Genomic DNA, 23,120 nt, shown 5'->3' on the forward strand with positions numbered 1-23,120 from the left:
CACAATTTGTTCAGTCATTCCCCAATTGAAGGGCATCCCCTCATTTTCCAATTTTTTGCCCCCACAGAGAGCGCGGCTATAAATATTTTTGTGCAAGTCTTTTTTCTTATTATCTCTTTGGGGTATAAACCCAGCAGTGGTATGGCTGGATCAAAGGGCAGGCAGTCTTTTAAAGCCCTTTGGGCATATTTCCAAATTGCCTTCCAGAATGGTTGGATCAATTCACAACTCCACCAGCAATGAATTAATGTTCCAATTTTGCCACATCCCCTCCAACATTTATAACTTTCCTTTGCTTTCATGTTAGCCAATCTGCTGGGTGTGAGGTGATACCTCAGAGTTCTTTTGATTTGCATTTCTCTAATTATAAGAGATTTAGAACACTTTTTCAAGTGCTTATTGATAGTTTTGATTTCTTCATCTGAAAATTGCCTATTCATGTCCCTTGGTTATTTATCAATTGGGGAATGGCTAGAAGCTCTTCTTAAGGACATATATATTTACACATTTAGTTATTATCTAGTGTATTTAGGGAACAATGAGACTTCTCAGTCAGATGGGATAAGGTCTTAGATCAGTATACTTACTTAAAATAAGTAGACTAGATAAAGAGGAAGTGGGATATGTGTGAAAGGGTAGCACTAAAGTATGTTAAGAAAATTGACTCATGTGAGGAAATCCAGCAACAAGAGTGAGGATGACAATGGAGAGGATTTAGATAAAAATCAGCAGATGTAGAAACAGGAACGATTTTGTCATTAGAGTATATGATAGACCAGCAGCGTTAAACTCAGGTAGCCACAAAACTCCCAAGTAAAGTGCAACCAGATTAAAATGTAATTGGGTTCCTAGCTGGGTGACCCTGGGCAAGTCACTTTACTCCCAATTGCCTAACCCTTATTGCTCTTCTGCCTTGGAACCAGTGCACAGTATGGATTCTAAGATGGAAGGTAAGGATTTTTTTAAGTGTATTGAGAATGTTTAACAAAATAAATAGAAATATAATACAAGATAGATCATGTTAATTTGTGGTTTTCTAGGTGGCTGTAGGGATCCTTTTCCATTTGAATGTGATATCATTGCTATGGACTTACTTGGACAGAAAGAGAAATGAGATGAAATATTTAGAAATCAGATCACAAATCTGACATAGAAACTCTGGTATTGATGGGAAACTTCAGTTGTCCAGATGTTTGCTGAAGTTCTCTGTTGACACCAAAGCAGAATGATCAGAGAACACACTGTATGACAACTAGTAACTTCTTTGACTTTCCTTAATGATAATTTTTTGATCCTTCATAAGGTAGAGGAACCAAGAAAGGGAAAACACTGGGCTGAATGGTATTCTTACTAACAAGAAGGAGCTGGGCCCCAGGAAAAATATAATGGGAACACAAAACCTTCTCAGGGTTTGCAATAGAGTCAGTAAGTCAATAAACACCTATGTGCCAGGTATTCTGCCAAGCACCGAGGATACAAAGACAGACAAAACGCCAATCTCTGTTCTCAAGGAGTTCACAGCCCAGTGGGGGATTACATCATGCAAAAACCACATATAAACAAGATATGCATGTGACAAATTGGAGATGGTCAGCAGAAGGAAGGCACTACCATTAAAGGGGAGCAAGGAAAGTTTCTCATAGAAGATGAGATTTTAATTGGGCCTTGAAGAAAGCCAGGAGGTGGAGATAAGGAGAGAAAATTCTAGGCATAAGGGGGAGCCAAAGAAAATGCCTGGAGTTGAGAGATGAAATTTCTTGTGCTAAGAGACAGAAACTAGGCATTAGTCATATATACACCTGAGATTTTGGAAAAGTGAGTTTCAACAGGTTCAGGGAAAAGATGTCAGATCCCAGTAAGGGGTCCTTAACCTTTTTTGTGTCACGGACCCTTTTAGCAGTCTAGCAAAGCCTATGGACTTCTTTTTGGAATAACGTTTTTAAACAATTAAAAGGAAGTGATGGAGAACTACAAAGGATAATAAAAATAAAGATGTATTTTTTCCATCCAAGTTCACGGATCCCTTGAAAATCTTATCTATGGACTCCTAGCTTAGACTGAACTTCTACAAGAGAAATCAGCTCAGGCAGAGTGGGAATAATTGAGAATGAACTTCTGGAAGCACAAAGGAAAATAATTCCAATGAAGAGGAAAAATAGGGAATTGACTAACCAGTTTTGATTTTTAAAGTTATCTCCAGAAGTAGCAAGCAAAAACAGGTATGTGCAAATTATCAGAAGTAGGAAGCAAAGACAGGCAGCAGAAGATGAATATGAGCATGTCCTGATACTAAAGAAAGAACATCTGGAGTGCCAGAGCCCAGGATGAACTGAGCTTGGCTGGCGAAGCGAGAGACTACAAAAAGGATCATTTTAGTTATAGAAGGGAAAGAAGGGAATTGAAGAGTGGATAGGGCTGCCATTTGGTGTGAATGGGGAGCTGCTTCCTTTTTATTTTGCTTCTGGCTTCACACAATATCCTTTGCAATGGAAATGACACATTTAAAAAAAAAAAAGGTTACTATGGAGTTGAGACCTAAGCTAAGTAAGGAGTTAGTGAGAATCCATCTAGTTGCCCTCCATGAATTCAAGCCCCTTGGCCATTATGAACTAAATTTTTAGGCAATGAAATAACTGGCAAATGTGATTACAAATCCTTGTGAGTGAGAGTTGAAAGATGATGGAAAATGGAGTGGTACCACAGGACTGGAGAAGGGCATACGCTGTTCCAATTTTTAAAAAAAGGGAATAGAACAGAATCTACAAACTATAGGCCAGGAAGCCAGACTTCAGTTCCAAGGAAAACTGAGAATGGGTCATTAAAGAGATGGTTAGTGAACATCTAAAAAAGGAAACAGATTACAGAAAGCCAGCATGGCTTCATCAAGAACGAGTCATGCCAGAATAAATATAGTTCCTTTTTGGGTAAAGTTACTAAACTAGTGAGAAGTAGCATGGCCTCATGGGTGAATGGAGAACTGGTCCAGGAGGTAGGAAGAAGTACGTTCAAGTCCTATCTCCGACACACATTGTCTGCATGATCCTGAGCCAAGTCAATTAACCTTCCAGAGCCCTAGATAGCAGCTGTCTGGCTATAAATTGCAGAGAAGGTGCTGATCTGTACAGGTAGAGTAAGTTTCTACATTTGGGAATTTTCTATTCCAGTGAAATCATAAGTCTAGTCTCTAATCCTGCTTACAAAGTAAATCATGAAAGGACTATACAGTTTGTAGACATTTTAATGAAGGTGTCTGGGATGTTCGAGGAGGACTAGCACCTCTGAAATGAAGGCTTGCCAGGTTCTTTTCAAGGGTCACTGAGCTCTCACCTCTGGTTCCACAGAGGCCATACTCTGGTAAAATTGCCTTGGCAGATGCGTCAAACCAGATTGAGGGTAACCAACAGCCTCAAACCCATTTGTGAGTTAGGGGGATGTCTGCCCCAAGCATGTAAAGACCAATTAGCCTTAGCCCTCCCGCAGCTCAGGTATCCACCAAGGCTTAAGCTCCCATTGGCAAAGAGTACAGGCCTGTGCCACCTTGCTTAGCCCAATGTGCTCTCCATGGTACCACACTGCCAACTTCCCATACCAGATAGTCTCTTCCTCAGTAAAGCTTGAGATGAGTTCTAAAAAGGGAAGAAGTAGAAAAAGTGGGAGTTAAAAAGTGGAAAAGTTGGGAGATAAAGCCTGTATCAAGACAAAGTTATTGGGGAAGCTAGGTGGTCCAGCGGGTAGAGTTCTTCTGACTTAGAAGTGATAATGAGACAGAAAATAAGGGTTTAAAGAAAAGACAAAGTTATTTTGTTATGATTTTCATTCTATACAAACCTGAATTTGTGGCCTTTCCAGGTACATACTGGATAAGTTTTTTTCCAGAATATCCTAGTGCAGTCATGTCAAATTCAAATAGAAATAGAAGTCACTAATCCTTTCAGAAGGATTTCTACCTGAGGCATATTGACATAGTTTTAAAAATGTTATCTCTCTGTTTCATTGCATTTTAATTGATTTTGTTAAATATTTCCCAATTTCATTTTAATCTGATTCGGCCAGAACTCTGGGATGTTGTAGCTACATGTGGCCCTTGATACCGCTACCCTAGTGGATTTTTTCTTTTCTTTCTTTTTTTTCCCATGGGTATGGAGTGGGAGGAACAAAAAATAAAAGTTTGTTAGTTGAAATAAAATTTCATGAATGTATAAGTAATAATTATTTATGAATAAAAATTATGAATAAAAATTTACAAAAATAATTTTTTAAATGTGAATATCCTAGTAAAGTACAATTGTTTGTTCTATCCAATGAGGGACTGAGGGGAGCCAGGACAGGTTTGTTTGGAGTGTACTAATGTAACTTTTTCTGGTAGGATGCTCAGTGGAATGATATTGAGTACATGGAAGGATCTCGGGACTTCACAGTTGACCCAGAGCGGTTCAACACACTCCCCCAGCTAGTGATGGACCTTCACAAGCATGGGCAATATTATGTCCTAATTTTGGTAAGGTAACTTCTGACCTTTTTGTGGCGAGGGTCAGGGCTGCTTCCTCTTCAGTGAGCTTAGGATACCTCCCTCCAAAGAGAAGATCAAGCTGCTTCAGCCTTGTGAGAAAAATAACAATGCCACTGGCAGTAAGAGAAAAACATAGTCACATCTACTCCTGGATGAAGTAAATATCAATTCTGTAATTGAGAGCTAGAAGAGATCATAGGATCATACAGTTTCAGTCAGAAGTGATTGGCACAGAGTAAGTGATTAATAAATGATTCCCAGCTCTTTTTGTTCCAAGGCCTTTTTTCACTTAAAAAAATGTCTTATGAATTCTGAGGGTAATTTATTATGTTACTTATAATATTCTTTTAGATTTATTTATTAAGTGCTTACAATAATTTTTGTCTTCAAAAGCTCCAAATGAAAATCTACATTATAAAATTATTAAAAATAAAATTTTACTTGACCCTTAATGATGAAAATTTATAAAATTATAAAACTCCAATTATAAAATAATTGCAGATATTTTATGAGACATTCATTGTCTTAAGAATTGAAAGAAGTGATCAAGTAAGACCTAATTTGTTTACTTACTATTACCTGCAAGACTTTATTAAATATCTTTATTTTACATGTTTTATTGAATATAAATAATATTTTCATGAAATAAGTTATTATAACTTATGAATATAATTTTGATGTTGGACTTTTTTTTGAACAAAGGTTTGCAGCATTTGGGTCAAAATCAGACAAATGGTCCTAAATTTGGATCCACATTGAGTTTATTTAATTTGAGTTAAAATAAGAATAAAGTAAAAATTCTCATTTGCACAAATACGTGGTGGATGGCAGGACAATTTTACAGATTCTCTTATTGAGAGATGGAAATTTATTTTTAAATTTTAGCTACCTCACCAGTTGATAAAAATGAATAGTTAGTTATGACTGAAAATGTTTATTTTTCTTCTGGCTAATAAAAAGTGCTATATTGAATGATAAATGTACTTAAAGTTCAATTGCATGTTACTTTATCTTTATGCAATGCTTATGTATAAACTAGCCTTTGTAAGGAAAGAATCTCTTCAGATATGATATTCCTCTTTTGTACTGCTGACATATCAGCTATATTCTCATAGAAACTTCACTGAATGACTGATCAGTGTTGTCAACCAGTTCATTTGAGAAATCACCAGAGAGAAGAATAATAAAATATGTGGAGCGTAAATCTGAATGAGAAAATAGCCTTAATATTGCAATGAAAAGCCATTATAAAGTTTCTTTCTGCAAAATGTTTGTGATGGTTCATGATGGTTTCAAAATGACTTGTAATGTGCATGCCTAGCAATTGTGACTTAGGTACAGCCTTTAGCTTTATTTCAAGAATGCAAATGTTCATAATTTATTAAAGCCATGTTTGCAAAGGCAATGAGGTGATTCCAGAGTAAGAGAAGGGAATGAAGGAGCTACTCTGCAGTACATAGAACATAAAGGAGGCTGTACACAACCATCTGACCATCTGTTGGGAATTACTTTGCCCTCAAATATTAAACCCTTGTGATAGTTTGAAAACAATTTGATGATAGATTGAGAAACTGCAAGAACTCTTGCACTGAGTTAGAAGCAGTCAGAATTAGAGTTTGATACAACTACTGTATGAACACTAAAATAAATTTGTTTATCATAAAGATGGTTTCAAATCATTGCAGAAACAAGCCTATAATATTTCAAACATGCACAAAGGAAAAATATATTTGGAACAAAATTGGGTAATTATGTACTACTAAAGGCACTGTTAAAGGGTTTTTATCACAGACCTCTTAAACTATAAAATTTATGTCATGAACCCATAAGGAACCATTAAATGGGAGCTACTATGCTACTTAACTAGTTGACTAAAGGGATCTGAGAGACCATTTCATTCAACACTTTCACTTTACAGGTGAGGAAAACTGAGGACCAAGGAAAATAAGTGACTTACCAGAGGCCACATAGGTAGTAGGTGTTGTAGGCAGGATTGGTATTCCAGTCTCCTGACTCTAGAATTGGTTCTGGAGTCAGGAAATGGAATTTCCATTATACTATCATATCTCCCAATATTAATCACTAATAGCAGTTTTGGCTATCTTAATGCTACTTGGAAATTTCTCTTGTGAAGAGAAGTTTTGATTGATTTACCTACAGAAATAACCACCGTGCCCCCACTTCAATGTCTTTAATATAAGTTGCATTGTCCTTGGTTTCAAAGGATCATAGACTTAAAAAGCTTTGTCACTAATTAGTTGTATAATCTTGGGGAAAATCACTTCACTTCTCTCTAAAAGGGAATGTTGCACAGAAGATATCAAAGGTCTTTTCTATCTCTTGAAATTTAAGATTCTTTTGCTTGTCTAATTTGAAATCCTTCAATTATAAATAAATAAAATCTCCCGTGGCTTTGAATCTCTAAGATGTAACCAGTTTCTTTTTATGGGTTTTCCCAAGGGAGGTCCAGCACGTTCCTTGTTTTTCCATTTCCCCTGTGCTCACCTCCCCAGAGCTCTACCCTTCAGGCTAGTTTGGGTGGTTTAGGGATTTCCCCAGCATACTACTTTCCAAAAAGAAAACACACTCAATATTCCTCTTGCACAACCAGAATTCCAGCCAAGCCTTAAATGGCTCATGTAACAGGAAGCAAACACCAAATAAGGAACCATGTGCTGGCCCAGCAATCTGCTCTCATGACCTCAGTGTTAACTGGATTCATGGGCTAGAAATTCATAATTGATTTAAAGTAGGGCATTTCCAGATTAGAATTCTTCCCAGTTTCTATCCCTTTGGGCAACTAGGACTTTTCCTGTTATTCCACATCACTCCCCTCCTTCATGAACTTTGTGGGAGAAAGTGTTTAAACATAAAGATACTCTCAAAGACACTTACGTGATTGCATTCTTTATTTTTTACAAAATAAGTTTTTTATTGATATATTTCATTTCCCCTTCTGTATCCCTACATCTTTCTTAGAGAGCTATACCTCTTCATTATCTATCTATCTATCTATCTATCTATCTATCTATCTATCTATCTATCTATCTATCTATTTATTTTTAGGCCTTTACCTTCTGTTTTAGAATTGATACTAAATATCAGTTCCAAGGCAGAAGAGGGGTAAGGGCTAGGCAATGGGGGTTCAGTGGCTTACCCAGGGTCACAGAGCTAGGAAGTGTCTGAGATCAGATTTGAACCCAGGACCTCCCTTCTCCAAGACTGACTCTCTATCCATTGAGCCACCTAGCTGCCCCTGAGAGCCATATCTTTTTTTTCTTCATTCAGAAATAATTTATTTTCCCAATTGTGTGTAATAACAGTTTTGAATGTATGTTTTTCTGAAATTACAAGATACAAATACTCCCCCTCAGAGATGGTAAGCAATTTGATCTGAATGATACATGTATTATCGTGCAAAACATACATCCATATTCGTCATTGTTGTATGAGAATACTCATAGAAAACCAGAGTCCTAAAATAAAAACCCAAATTAACTAAAGTGAGAAATAGTAGGCTTTGATTTGCATCTGACTCCAACAGTTCTTTCTCTGGAGGTGAATAGGACTTTGTCCTAAGTCCTTCAAAATTCCTGGATCACTGTATTGCTGAGAGTACCTGAATCTTTCACAGTTGATCATTGTAGAACCATATCTTTTAACAAAGAATTAAAAAAAGAAAAAGACATGATGAGAACAAAAATTAAAAAAAATGATACTTTGAAAAATAATGCTCCCCACCTTAATTCATTTTTCTTCTAAATCAAGGGAGCTGTTCCTTCCTCAAAATAAGGAGAATTAGCCAGTGGACTTCCTAAAACTTTCAGGGAATTGTAATATTCCTTTTTAGGGCCAAGATATTTGCCAAACGTTGTCTCAAATCATAAATGCTCCTTCCCAAATGTCTTTTCAGGACCCTGCCATCAGCAGCAGTCAGGCTCCTGGCTCTTATGCACCTTATGATGAAGGTTTAAAAAAGGGGATCTTTATTAACAACACCCATGGACAGCCACTGATTGGAGAGGTAAGAGAAATGCAGAGTTTGATAGGTACGCCACACTAGTAACATTTAAGAAAGGGACCTGCCGGCAGCTGGGTAGCTCAGTGGATTGAGAGCCAGGCCTAGAGACGGGAGGTCCTAGGTTCAAATGCGGCCTCAGACACTTCCCAGCTGTGTGACCCTGGGCAAGTCACTTGACCCCCATTGCCCACCCTTACCACTCTTCCACCAAGGAGCCAATACACAGAAGTTAAGGGTTAAAAAAAAAAAAGAAAAAAGAAAGGGACCTGCCCCAGACTAATAGGAAATGGCTGGAGCATTCTGGGCATGGTTAGAGGGATAAGTAGTTCCAGTGAGATGATGCTGTAGTCCTTTTCTTTAGATCCAGAGGGCATGAGGTGGTCACTCTCTTTCACCTCTCTGAAATCTGTGGCTTCAGTGAAATGAAATGTCTCAGAGTCATTAAAGAGACTCCCGGAACTGGCTAAAGTGTCAATGGGTAAAATCTAGCTGTTAACCTTGAATAGTTTGGTGTTGCTGTTCTTAATTGTTTTAGTCATATCCAACACTTCATGATAGCATTTGAGATTTTTTTGGCAAAGAAGCCCTGCAATGCTTTGCCATTTTCTTCTCTAGCTCACTTAACAGAGGAGGAAAAGGAGGCAAATAGGACTAAATGACTTGCCCAGGGTCACCCAGCTAATAAGTGCCTGAGGCTGGATTTGAATTCAAATTTTCCTGTCTCTGGGCCTGGTGCTCTATCTACTGCGCCACCTAGCTGCCTTTCCCCAAAAATAATAGCAAGTAACTTAATGTCCATCCTTCTTCCCCTTTCTGCTTCTAGAGTTCTAAGTTTGATGGAACAAGATTTCCTAAAGGTACCCAAAGGCTGTCCAAGACTAAAAGATTAAGCCCTAGCACAAAGGTTCTTAACCTTTTTTGTAGTGTGCGCCCCTTAGGCAGTCTGGTGAAGTCTGTGGACCCCTTCTCAAAATATTGTTTTCAAATGCATAAAATAGCATATGTAGGCTTGAAAAGGGGAGGTAGTTATATGGAAGTGTAGTTAAAATTTTTTTAAATTTAAATTTAAAAGTAAATTTTATTATATATTTATATATAGTTATAATATAATAACATCTAAGTAATAAATAAATAAATAAATTTAAAAAACAAGTTTATAGACTCCATCTTGAGTACTCCTGTTCTAGGGCAAGAAGAGAATGGGGTAAAAAGGTAGAGGCTGGAGGTGTGTGAGAAGATGCTTACTTACACCTGGTTTCTTGGGCTTATGTGGTAGGTGTGGCCCGGCCTCACTGCATTCCCTGACTTCTCAAACTTGGAGACTCATCAGTGGTGGCTAGAGAACCTGAATGCATTCCACGCAAGAATTCCCTTTGATGGACTGTGGATTGTAAGTTTCTTTTCTTTTTAGAGGCCCAAAGGGCCACAGGGGAAGAATTCTGACCTCTTCTCTACACCATATAGACACTGGTAGTCTATTAATGTTTCAGCATTGTTAAATAACAGTGCTTCTGCCAGAGAAAGGATATACTTTAAATAATTTGGAAGATTGTACCTTTTCTGTTGGCTTTTGCTTGAAATCCTTCAACTAAAAATAGACGAATAAATGAATAAAATTCCCTTAAGATAGATACCCCTTGGCTTTGAATCTCTTGAATGTAATCATTTTTTATATACCTTTATATCTTATATTGTTTTATACCTCCTTGACTGCAAGCATCTCTGTATCCCTCACCCAGCATCATCATCCCACAGAAGCCCTTAGAGGTCAGAGTCAAAGGCAGGTACTAGAGGATCACTTGGAGATGGAAACTAACCATAGAACTAACTCAAGGGGGCTGACCTCTGTGGACAGAGCCCTCCCGTTTGGGCTCTTTTACCAGAGTTTTCTGACTAATAACCGTCTAATATTCGATGTAATTATTAGCTATAAGAAACAATAAGCAGGATGACTTCAGAAAAAGCTGGCAAGATCTACCTGAACTGAGGTAGAATAAAATAAGCAGAACCGGGAGAGCGTTGTACACAGTGACAGCAATATCATAAGATGAGCCACTGTGAACACTTGGCCTCTCTCAGCAATGCAATCATCCAGGACAATTCTGAAGGACTTATGCCAAGGAATGCTATTCACCTCCAAAGAAAGAACTATTAGCGTCAGAAGCAAATCGAAGCAGACTATCTTTCAAATGAGTGTATTTTCAGTTTTATTTGGGGATTTTGGTTTTATACGAGTGTGCTCTTCTAACAGTGACCAATATGGACGTGTGTTTTGCATGATGATGCATGTATTGCCCAGATAAAATTGCTTACCATCTCCAAGTGGGGGGAGGGAAGAGAGGAAGGGAGATGGTTTGGATCTTATAATTTTGGAAAACATGTTGAAAATTATTATTACATGTAATTAGGAAAATAAAATATCTTTGAATAAAAAAAAAAGGAAATGTTAAGGGGGTGGCTGGGTGGCTTAGTGGATGGAGAGCCAGGCCCAGGGATGGGAGGTCCTGGTTTCAAATATGGCCTCAGACACTTCCTAGCTGACTGAACAATTCATTTAACCTCTATTGCCTAGCCATGGAACCAACATAGTATTGGTTCTACAATGGAAGGTAAGGGTTGTTTTTTTTAAAAAAAGTGAACACTAAAAGTCCTGTCTAGGTAGTCAGGAATACCTTTTCCCATGAGTCCACAACATCTACTCCTTTGTCTAGGACATGAATGAACCGTCTAACTTCAGGGATGGTTCGGTGGATGGCTGTACCTCTGGAGAGCTGGATAATCCACCTTACAAACCTGGTAAGGATGGGATGGGAGGGAGGGATGTTTCTCCCTCATGAACTTATACTCATCAGCCCAGGCCTTCTTCCCTTTTTAATTCAAAGATATTTTATTTTCCCAATTATATGTAATAATAATTTTCAACATACGCTTTTCAAAATTATAAGATCCAAACCATCTGTTTCTCTGGTAGCGGTGCTGGGAGGAACCTTATTTGCCAAGACAATCTGTGCCTCTGCAAAGCAAAGCCTCTCCTCCCACTATAACCTTCATAACCTGTATGGGCTGATGGAGGCCAAAGCCTCTGCCAGGTGAGTCTCTGGGATGATGTTCTGGTGATGGGATATGAGAGTACAGCTGTTTGCTCTGAGGTTGTCACTTGATTGAAATCTGCTCTTTCATATCATTGATAGTAAGTAATAAACTGGAGACAAGTATCCTGGGGTAGAGAGAATAGTGGGGACTTTGGGGTTTTTTTAGTTCTCCTTTAGGTAGATTTTTGGGATGTTTTGATTGGCAATGGAGACTGCTAAGACTATTATGAATACCATTACATCCCCCTTTTATTTATCTTACATTTGGGTCCAGCATCATTATCATTATCTTCATCAGCATCAACGTTACATTATATTATTAAGCTCCTCAATGGCACTGAGGTGAGGACCCTAAAGAGGAAATTATAGATGGTTTCTGCCCTCCATAAAAATTTACAAGTAGAAAAATCCTTAGGCACCATCTAGTTTAACCCCTTTTTGTTTCATGTGACCCTTATTAAATGAATGAATGAAAAATAATTTATCATTTGCTATTTGTCAGGTACTGTGCTAAGCCCTGGGGATGTGAATACAAAAGTGAGATAGCTCTTTTTCTCAAGCATCTTAGAATCTCATGAGAGAGGCAACACATCGGAGAATAGTGTGTCTCATAAAATGAGATAATATTTATAAAGTACTTTGCAACCTTAACTAAATGATAAATATTATCAGTGTTATTAGGGAAGAGTGTTTTGGTTTGGTAAGCCTCAGAGATTGGGGGTGAAATAATAGGGATGCCAAATGAAATCTCCTTTCCAGAAGCAATGATAATGTTTTCTTCTATTTCTTCAAAAAGAGGTTAATAGGGACAGCTAAGTAGCAGAGTGGATAGAGTGCCAGGACTGGAGTCAGGAAAACCTGGGATAAAATCTGGGCCAGACACTTCCTAGCTGTGTGTCCCTGGGCAAATCACTTAACTCCATCTGCCTAGCCCTTGCCCTGCTGTCTTAGAGCTTGTTACTAAGACAGAAAATGAGAGTTAAAAAAAAAAGAGGTGGAAAGAAGAGGAAGAGGGTGGCTGGAATGAATAAGTATGGTCCGATGGAATTCAGAGCTGAGTGGATTAGCTACTCCAGGGCATGGCCTCTGGAGGTCTGGTTTGGAAGATAGAAAGGGCAACAGTAGGATGGGGAAGATGTTTAGAGTCCTAATGGCCCCTAGAAGCTTGAAGACCATTGAATCTAACCCCTTCATTTAACTGATGAGGAAACTGAGAGGTTAAGTGACTTGCCAGGCTCATCTAGCTTGTAAGTATCTAAAGCAGGATTTGAACCCAGAGTTTTCTGATCCCACATCCAGGGCCTTATCCACTATACTTTCCCCCCTTTTTTCAAACCCTGGCCCAGAAATTTGAAAGATGACTCCTATGTCCAGAATATCACTTCTCTAATGTAGGCACCCACAGTTCAAGTAACTAAATCACTTTGAATAAGAGTGATCCTATACCGTTTCCCTTATTCTCCTAAGCAATAGCCTCTTTGTCCTCATCTTTTCTTGAGGCATCCCCACGATGTTTACAGTAGAGGCCAGACTTCTACTGTAAACAAACTCCCTCTGTGATGATGTGATTCCTAACCATTGTTCCCATGTGTTGTCCTATCCAGTGGTGCTGCCATCTGTTATGGAGTGTCTCTGGCCCAGAGCCTCCATCCCAACTTTCACATTGCCTATCCCATGTACCCAGGAGAGTTCTTTTCTGACCTAACCAAATGCAGGCTAGCTTTTTTGATAAAATCTACCACCATTCTTGCTATAAATGAGCTATTTCCACACAGTCATCTCATTTCTTGTGTTTATCCAGGTACCACTTCTTTTTTTTAAGTTGATTTCTTCATTTATTTTTATTTTTTCCCATTGTTATATGATTCTTGTTGTCTCCCTCCTCTCTTCTCTCCCCTCTCCTGGAGCTGACAAGCAATTTCACTGGGTTTCTTGTTTGTACATAATTGTTTGCCTGTTGTCTCCTCAACTAGATTGTGAACTTCTAGAGAACATGGACTGATCTTGCCTTTTTTTCCCTATTTCCCACACTTAGCAAAGTGCCTGGCACATAGTTGGAGCTTGTATACTTGACTCAACTTTATGACTGGGAGCTGAACAGTGGGCAGGGTTTGGGTTTAATGACAGATGGATCCTTCCTGCTTTTCTCCAGTCCTTGAAATTTCTAGTGTCTGAGACTGTGACTAGGGACCCATTCACTGAATGCAATGGCTTGTGGTCTGATCCCTTCTTGTCTTTCAGTGCCCTGATTGCAATCCGTGGGAAGCGCCCATTTGTCATTTCCCGATCCACCTTTCCTAGTCAGGGCCGCTACTCTGGGCACTGGCTGGGGGACAACAGGAGTGAGTGGAAGGACATGTACTGGTCAATCCCAGGTGAGATTCAATTGAAAGTCTAGTTGGGTCCAGGGCCTCTTCCAGCCCTGGCATTCTGTGTTCCACAAAACATACCCCAGAGAGACCCAAGATACCCTGCCCAAATCTTGTTACAACCAAAGGGAGAAGAGTTTCTGAGTCTGAGCTGCTCTGGGAAACCACCTTGATTTTCTCCTTTCTGTCCAAATCAGCTTTTTCTTTATGGCTAATAAATACCAACTGTTTCTCATTCTTTTTTATTCACTATCCCTGAGAGGAGCTCTATGAAGGGCAGAAGAAGGGAGGTTAGCATTGTGTTCTGTTTTACTGAAGAAGAAAATGTCACCCTGAGAGGAGCAGTGATTTGCTCTGTCATCCATTTAGATGGGTGGGATTCAAAATCTGAGTCCCTAGTATTTTCCAAGTTTTTCCAAGTCTTTTTTTTTCCCCTCTTGCCACTCAAGTCAAGTTTTATTTTCATTTGCCTTGATTGTGGGTTATCTCATTCTCTCCATTCCCAGGCCTGCTAAACTTCAATCTCTTTGGGATTCCCCTGGTTGGAGCTGATATCTGTGGGTTTTCAGGATCTACAACTGAGGAACTATGTACTCGATGGATGCAGCTTGGAGCCTTTTATCCTTTTGCTCGAAACCACAATACCAAAGGCGAGAAGGTAACACTGGGAAGAGCTCAGGTTGACAAACAGAATTTTTTAAAATTGAATTTATTTTATTTTTAATTGCATGTGGAAACAATTTTTGACAATTTTTTCGATATTTTGTGATTCAGTTTCTTTCCCTCCTTCCTTCACCTACTCCCCCAAGGTGATAAAGTTTGATATAGGTTATATCAGTTTATGTCAGCACCTTCATGCAAAATATATTTCCATATTTCCCATGTTGGGCCAGAAGACACATACCACATATACAATAAAAATCTCATAAAGGAAATAAAGTAAAGGATGGCATTCTTTGATCTGCAATCAGGTTCTTTTTTTTTTTTTAAACCCTTACTTTCCATTTTGGAATCAATACTGTGTATTGGTTCCAAGGCAGAAGAGTGGTAAGGGCTAGGCAATGGGGGTCAAATGACTTACCCAGAGCCACATAGCTGGGAAGTATCTGAGGCCAGATTTGAATCTAGGACCTCCCATCTCTAGGCTTGGCTCTCAATCCACTGAGCTACCCACCTGCCCCCCTGCAAACAGATTCTAGACAGATCCTTCTTTGGATGCAGATAGTATTTTTTGCATATGTGGTTTTTGTTGTTGTTTTTTATTATGAGTCCCTTTTGGTTATCTTGGAATACTGTTTTGCTGAAAATAGTTTAATCCTGCTCAGTTGATCATCGTATAATATTTCTGTTACTGTGTATTCTTTTCTCCTGGTTCTGCTCATTTCACTTTGCATCAGTTCATATAAGTTTTTCCAGGTTTTTTTAATTCATTCTGTTCATCATTTCTTATGGAGTGATAGTTTCCCATTACAACCATATACCACAGTTTGTTCAACCATTTCCCAACTGGTGGATGCCCTCTCGGTTTCCAATTCTTTGCCACTATAAAAAGAGCTGCTAAAATATTTTTTGTACAGATAGGTCCTTTTCCCCTATCTCTTTTACAGACCCAGGAGTGCTATCACTAGATCAAAGAGTTTGCATAGTTTTATGGCTCTGACAATAGCATTTTGAGGGGAACACATAAATGACTATATAATATCTAATATCTTCTCAATCAACTGTTTGAGATTTGAGATCTGAGGCCAGGTTTGAAGCCTGGATCTCCCATCTCTAAAAGGCCTGGCTCTCTAGCCACTGAGCCACCTAACTGCCCATGAGTGTCAAGTTTGAGGAAGAACAAGAAGCCCATTTTGGCAGATCTGTAGTGTGGGAAAGAGAGTAATATATGACAAAATTGGTAAGGTACATTGAAGCCAGGTTATGAAGGACTTTAAAAGACTGGTAGTGGAGATTATACTTGATGCTAGAAGCAAAATTTATTAAGTAGAAGAGTGGCTTAGTAAAACCTATACTTGATGAAAACAATTTCACTTTGGTAGCTCTGAGAAGGATGGATCAGAGAAGACAGAGACTTGAGACAAGGTGTCTAACTGGGAGGCAGTTATAATCGTTCAGCCTGAATTATAGTGTGAAGAGAAAGCAGGGAAGTGATAAGAGAGATGCTATAGGTGAGATTTTGGAACTGACTGGATATGGATGAGAGTGAGAGTAAAGAGTGGAGGAAGACACCAAGATGGCAAATGTAGGTAACCAGAAGGAAGGTGGCACCTTTGAGAGAATGAAGAGAATGTAAAGAAGGGATGATTTTAGTGGGCAAAGAGAATAAATTCAGTATAGGATATGTTGAGTTTGAAATGTCTATGGGCTATCTGGTTTGAAATGTCCAGGAGATCATTGTTGATACGTACAGAATTGGAGTTTAAGAGAGAGAATGAGGTTGGAAATGTCGATCTGGAAGTTATCAGTATAAAGACGGTAATTAAACCCATGTGAGTCCTGAGAGAGCATAATAAGAGAAAAGGGCCCAGACAAGAGCCTTAAGGAAAACCCATAGTGAGGAAGTTTGATGTGGATGATAAACCAACAAAGAAGTGAGAAAGAGGAGTTAGACAAGTAGGAGGAGAACCAAGAGATGAAAGCCCAGAGAGGAAAGAGCATCCAGGAGGAGAATGTGCTTCACAGTGCCAAATCCTGCAGAAAGATTAGAAAAGATAGGCACTGAGAATAGGTGAGCACATTTGGCAATTAAGAGCTCATTGGTGAAGGTGTAAGTTCATTTGAATGGTGAGGTTACAAACCAGATTGTCCAGGGTTTAGAAGAGAGAGAGAGAAGAAATGAAATCAATGAACACAAATAGCTTTATCAAGGACTTTGTCTGAGAAAGTAAAAAAGGATGAAAGATAATTTAGTTTGATAGAATGGTAAGACCAAGAAATACTCCTGGAAAGGGTGATACGTTATTATCTGTCATTCCACAGTAAGTTTGTAGATCCTTCCCTGAAAGGGTGCTTTGTTTGGGGTGTGGATGGGTGGGTAAAAGACGTGATACCTGAGGATAAAGGGGTGGTGTTTAGGGCATGAACTTTTGTTTTTAAATCAGTGGCTAGTTTTGACCTTGCTGAATATATAGATGCCAAAGGGAAGTGACACAAAAGAAGGTTAGAGCTGTACGAGACACTTAGGGTGGACTTCATGGAGGAGGTGGGTTTTGACCTCAGTTTTGAATAGACAGCATGAGTAGTGAGTCAAACACAGATTCAGGAAGATTTGGTTTTAAGTCCATCAGTCACTCAACAAACTTTGCTGGGCCTTAGTTTCCTCTAATGTAAAATGAGAATTTGTTCTTGATGAGGTCCTTTCCAACTTGAATTTGTCCTTCTGCTTCTATGGCATGCCTGCTCCTAGCCAGGGACACAGAGAGTCAAGGGCACCTTGTGGATGTGGCCCACAGCTTCTGCCCTGTCGGACGCCTACACAGAGATACAGACCTTGCCAAATTCCACCTTGCTCTATCACATAGCTTAAATGGAAAGGAGTGGGGGTTGGACAACAGCAGGTACAAAGAAAGAGAACCTTTTTTTTTTTAAAACCCTTACCTTCCGTCTTAGAGTCAATACTGTGTATTGGCTCCAAGGCAGAAGAGAGGTAAGGGCTAGGCAATGGAGATGAAGTGACTTGCCCAGGGTCACACAGCTGGGAAGTGTCTGAGGCTAGATTTGAACCTAGGACCTCCCATCTCTAGGTCTGGAAAACCTTTACCTTCTGTCTTAGAGTTAATACTGTGTATTGGCTCCAAGGCAGAAGAGTGGTAAGTACTTGGCAATGGGGGTCAAGTGACTTGCCCAGGGTCACACAGCTGGGAAGTATCTGAGGCCAGATTTGAACCTAGGACATCCCCTCTCTAGGCCTGACTCTCAATCCACTGAGCTACCCAGCTGCCCCCTGAAGAGAACCTTTTGAACCATCTTAACTATCTTGATGGAGGCCAGGGCCGCCCTTGCATCCGTTGGCATCTTTGCTTCTTCCGGCTTCCGCCGGGGCACGTGTGCCCTTTCCTGAGTGTCCGTTGCGGACCTGGATCAGTGCTGGGTCCAGCAAGATACAGAAGCAGAAATGCCCATGTCAGCCGTGATTTGCTTAAGTAAAGCTGAGAATTTGCGTGGAAGGAATGGTTGGATTTGAACTCAGAATTCTGTGTGCTTCAAGGTGGAACTTACCCTACTGAACTGGCTTTCTATCCCTGTGTTTGCTTCTATTTCCTTAGGCCCAGGATCCAGTGGCATTCAGCCCCCTGGCTCGAACGGCAATGAAGGAAGCCCTCATGACCCGATACGCCCTGCTGCCCTACCTCTACACCCTCTTTCACCATGCCCACCACCGGGGTGACACTGTGGCCAGGCCCCTCTTCTTTGAGTGAGGAGAGGGCTAAGAGGCACAGAGACAGTTGGCCGCTGGCATTGCCCAGGGACTTTAATGGCTTAGGGTCAGGGTTTGTGGGAGGAAACTATTTTAATTCAGAAAACAGGAACCTGCACTTGACAGGAACTGCTTATGGGGGAAGGACGGCGGGGTAGCTAAAGTGCAAAACCCAGCCTTTCAAGACTATGCATAGCATAGCATGTAATGCACATGGGTAAAACATATGTACACATGTACATATACACACATGTACATATGTGTATACATATAAATAGAATACTATTTCCTATTTATAAATAAACACTATGGTATGTGAAGGCATGACTTTTTCTTTAGATTTCCACAAGACACCAACATCTACGCCCTGGATAGGCAGTTCTTATGGGGACGAAATCTCTTGGTGACCCCCGTGCTAGAATCAGGTGCGGATTCTGTAATTGGCTACTTCCCCCGTGGGCTGTGGTATGACTATTATACGGTAAGTAGCACAATTAGATGATTTTGGCTAAAATGGAATTGGGTAGAGATGGGGATTTAAATGGGTGATTGCAGGGCAGCTGGGTGGCTCAGTGGATTGAGAGCCAGGCCTAGAGACAGGAAGTCCTGGGTCCAAATCTGGCCTCAGACACTTCCCAGCTGTGTGACCCTGGGCAAGTCCCTTAACCCCCATTGCCTAGCCCTTACCACTCTTCTGCCTTGGAATCAATACATAGTATTGATTCCAAGATGGAAGGTAAGGATTCAAAAAACAAACAAACAAACAAATAAATAAATGAGCAAATAAATAAATAAACAAATGAATGAATGAATGAATGAATGAATAAATGAGTGACTGGCTAGCCAGGCTGATGTGCACGTTTAACGTCTCCCACAGGCCTTTGGCAGGTTTCTATGGCAAGAGCCCAGGGGTATTCAAAGGCCTCTTTCTTCCTCAGACATCTATTAGGAAAGACAATAGACTTATGAATTAAAGGATAAAGGGAAAGTTTAGTATCCCTCTTTCCTTAATAGTCTCACTTGATCTCTGTAGTAGATAGAAGGCCTCAAACCAACATGGTGGAATATCATACAGATGTTTCATGATTTCATAAAATGGCAGATGGGCTCCTACATGGCGGTATTACTTGTCACTTTTTAGGCTATGTGAGTTTATAAAGCCATCCATGTAAAGGATGATTACTGCCTCCTAAGATTCAGTGACTTAAATTTGTTATTCATTTGTTCCTTTGCCTTCAACTTGAATACCTACAAGTAGAGTGTAATCTTGGGCTGTGACATTGTGGGTCAGCTGACTAGAGTTTTTTTCAGGCTCGAAAAATTGACAGAGTAGAGTTTAAGGAATGATATAGCATAGCATAGATGGAGGGGAGTCATGAAATAAGACTGGAAAGGTGGAGTTGAAAAGGGCCTTGTGAAGGGCTTTGAATGCTAGGCTAAGGAGTTTTAGATTTTAGGTAGGCAATCAGGAGCCACTGAAGTGTATGGAGCACAGGAGTAACATAATTGTGTCTGTGACTAAAAAAAAAAAAAAGATGAATCTGGCAGCTGTTTGAACAATGAGTCAGATGGGGGAGAGAACAGAATGGTTTCAAAACAGTTATAAAGTGGTTTCTTCATATAACCACATACACAGATTCCGCTTTCCAAGCATGTGTTTGTGGTCCCTCTGTCACCCTGAGACAGACAGAGTGATAGAGATAATAGGAAAGACAGAGAAAGAGATATAGAAGGAGAGAAAAAGGGGGGAAGAGAGAGAGTGAGTGAGAGAGAGAGAGAGTCAGTCCTATAAGAAGTCCCTTTGAAAAACTCCCAATTTTTATACCTCAAGTTGCTATTTCTGCCTGTATCCACTTAGGGCTCATCTCTGCAAAGCCAAGGAGAAAGAGTGAAGTTGGCAGCTCCTTTTGACCATATAAATGTACATATACGTGAAGGTGCTGTTATCCCTACCCAGGTAGGATTGTGGTACCTTGGAGAGTTCCACAGATTATTTTACCTGCCCCACCTCCACCTGCACCCCTCCAGAGTTGTTTGGCACTTGTGGGATAGAAACCCCCTAATCATGAATCCTAAAGTTGAGAAGAATCTGATAGTCCTTGTGTTTATTCTCTTTCCTTGAGCTGTCTTGGTCAGATGAAAAATTTATTCCATAAAAAAATCTTGAGGAGGACATTCATGACTTCCTCTGGTAATTTAAACAACTTTTGTAGTGAAGAAATTCTTTCATATTTTTAGCTTGTATCATTTGTGCCTTAAGTACATTTCCTCTCCTGTTATAGACTCAGGAGAGATGAAAATACTTGGCCCTTTTCTGTTATAAGAGCTCTATATCAACTTTAAGACTCATCAGCCTTTCCTTCTAATACCCAGGTCCTTCAATTCTCATAGTATTAACCTTTCTGCGTTCTTACATATCAGGGTCACAGAATTTAAGTCTTATTAAGGAGACTTAGAGGTTATCTAGTCCAGAGATGTTAAACACTTGGCCCCCAACTAGGTGCTGCCCAAACCAGATTAAAATGTAATTGGAAAAATATTTAACAAAATAAATGCAAATTCAGTAAAACATAGATATTACATTTTAAAACTAAATCCAGTTGTATGGTCTTCAGGGATCATTATGGACAAATTAGTAGCACCCATTTCTGCTTGAGTCTGATACCTGTGATCTAGTGCACCTCCCCTCATATTATAGTTGAGGAAGATGAAGGTGAGAAAGGTTAAGTTATTCACCCAAGGTCACACAGGCAGTAAATGGCAGAGTTTTGATCTTCAGCCTCCTATATTCTCAGCTCCTATATGACCAGTCTGACCTTGATGCTCATCCATACTCTGAGAACTAGGGATCTCAGCACAAGTCCTGACTTTTGTTCCCCTTTGTTAATCTCAGAAACCAGACATCACTAGCTGGATGAGCAGTGGGAACCCCTTGCTTCTGATGGTTGCCCTGTCCCAGGAGGGCATAGCCTGGGGGGACCTTTTCTGGGATGATGGAGAGAGCCTGAACACCTTTGAGAGAGGCAACTATTCCTATATGGTGTTTAATGTCTCACAGGTAGTGTCAAATCCTTTTTTTTTAAATTTTTGTTTTGATTTTTGTTTTGTTTTTAAACCCTTAACTTCTGTGTATTGGCTCCTAGGTGGAAGAGTGGTAAGGGTGGGCAATGGGGGTCAAGTGACTTGCCCAGGGTCACACAGCTGGGAAGTGTCTAAGGCTGGCTTTGAACCTAGGACCTCCCATCTCTAGGCCTGGCTCTCAATCCACTGAGCTACCCAGCTGCCCCTCAAATCCTTTTTAAAGTATTTATTATATGGACAGTAGAAGACAATCCGTTTGCTAAGTGCTGATTATCTAAAACAAGAGACAAATGGCATTGTTATGAGTAGTTTGGACAATAAGAATTTAGAGAAGAGGGATCATCAGGTAGCACAGTGGATAGAGAGCCAAACCTGGAGTCAGGACGACCTGGGTTCAAGTTTGACCTTAGAGTTGACAGAAATCAGACATTTCTAGCTATGTGACCCTTGGCAAGTCACTTCCCCCCCCCCCCCATTGCCTTCTCCTTGCCACACCTCTGTCTTAGAACTGATACTAAGGGGGAAAAAAAGAATTTGGAGCAGAGAAAGAGAAAAGAAAGAGAAAGGAGGTTTTATCAAGCAGATGAGACTTGAATCGCCCAATCAATTAATCAATAAACATTTATTAAATGCCTAAGATGTGTCAGATATTGTGAAAATATAGATACCAAGACAAAAATGACACAGTCCCCATTCTCAGGGAGCTCACATTCCATATTGGGAAATAATATGTATGGTGTGTTTGTGTACAAAATAAATCTATATTAAATCTAATTTTTATAATACAAGGTAATTTAGAGAGGAACTGCACCTGTGTAAGTCAGAGAAGACCTCATGAAGGTCTTCATGAGATAGTTTTTGTGCCAAAATTCTGTTTTTATTTTTCTTTTGTACTAAACTTCTTGAGAGAATTATAGGATATGGATTAGAGCAGGAGAGAGCATGGGTCAGAAAAACATTCCAATTAAAGACTGCAAGTAAAGGTCCTAGTTGCAGACACCAATATTTTTGGATGTTCAGGAATCGTTGTTCCTGGGGAAATCTATGCTAATCCAGGATGGGGAAGGGGGTCAAACAGAGAAGCTCATGCCCTCAAATATGAAAGAGAGGAGGTACCCCACATTTCTGACAGCTATTTCAATGACTAGTCATGTCTCATTCACAGAATATTTTCACATCCACGGTCCTTCACTGCAATGTAGAATCCATTTACATCACAGTGGATGGGCTGATAGTCTATGGAATACAGAAACGGCCTCAGGTGGTCACTGTCAATGGCCAAGAAATTCCTTTCTCCTACCTGGAGAATCAGGTAAGATCTATTTTTTAACTCATTCCAAATTTCCTTCTCTTCCTTCAGTTCTCATCCCCAGCTCCCACTATCCCTATAACCCTTATATCCCTCTCTCCCTTTATCTTGCTATGATCTTGGGCAAACCTATTCCCAAATGACCTGCAGGAGTCTCCTTCTCCTCCTCCTCCTTCTTCTCCTTCTCCTTCTCCTCTTCCTTCTTCTCCTCCTTCTCTTCCTTCTTCTTCTCCTTCTCCTCCTCCTTCTCTTCCTTCTTCTTCTTCTCCTTCTCCTTCTTATTTTTCTCTTCCTCCTCCTCCTCCTCCTCCTCCTCCT

General features: G+C 39.9%; 1 protein-coding gene across 1 annotated transcript in view; it reads left to right on the top strand.

Moving 5' to 3' along the window:
- The window catches only part of LOC123249753 (lysosomal alpha-glucosidase-like), a 69,787-nt gene extending 46,964 nt beyond the window's left edge, over positions 1 to 22,823 (top strand). Inside the window, exons 8-19 of the mRNA XM_044678882.1 lie at positions 4,367 to 4,498; positions 8,424 to 8,534; positions 9,808 to 9,921; positions 11,243 to 11,327; positions 11,503 to 11,620; positions 13,865 to 13,998; positions 14,499 to 14,650; positions 18,261 to 18,409; positions 18,752 to 18,893; positions 20,271 to 20,369; positions 21,306 to 21,470; positions 22,659 to 22,823. Coding sequence (XP_044534817.1) covers positions 4,367 to 4,498; positions 8,424 to 8,534; positions 9,808 to 9,921; positions 11,243 to 11,327; positions 11,503 to 11,620; positions 13,865 to 13,998; positions 14,499 to 14,650; positions 18,261 to 18,409; positions 18,752 to 18,893; positions 20,271 to 20,369; positions 21,306 to 21,470; positions 22,659 to 22,823 — 1,566 coding nt within the window. The remainder of the gene's footprint in view (positions 1 to 4,366; positions 4,499 to 8,423; positions 8,535 to 9,807; positions 9,922 to 11,242; positions 11,328 to 11,502; positions 11,621 to 13,864; positions 13,999 to 14,498; positions 14,651 to 18,260; positions 18,410 to 18,751; positions 18,894 to 20,270; positions 20,370 to 21,305; positions 21,471 to 22,658) is intronic.
- Positions 22,824 to 23,120: the final 297 nt, after the last annotated feature.

Source organism: Gracilinanus agilis, chromosome 1, assembly GCF_016433145.1.
Source record: "Gracilinanus agilis isolate LMUSP501 chromosome 1, AgileGrace, whole genome shotgun sequence".
Classification (NCBI taxonomy): domain Eukaryota; kingdom Metazoa; phylum Chordata; class Mammalia; order Didelphimorphia; family Didelphidae; genus Gracilinanus; species Gracilinanus agilis.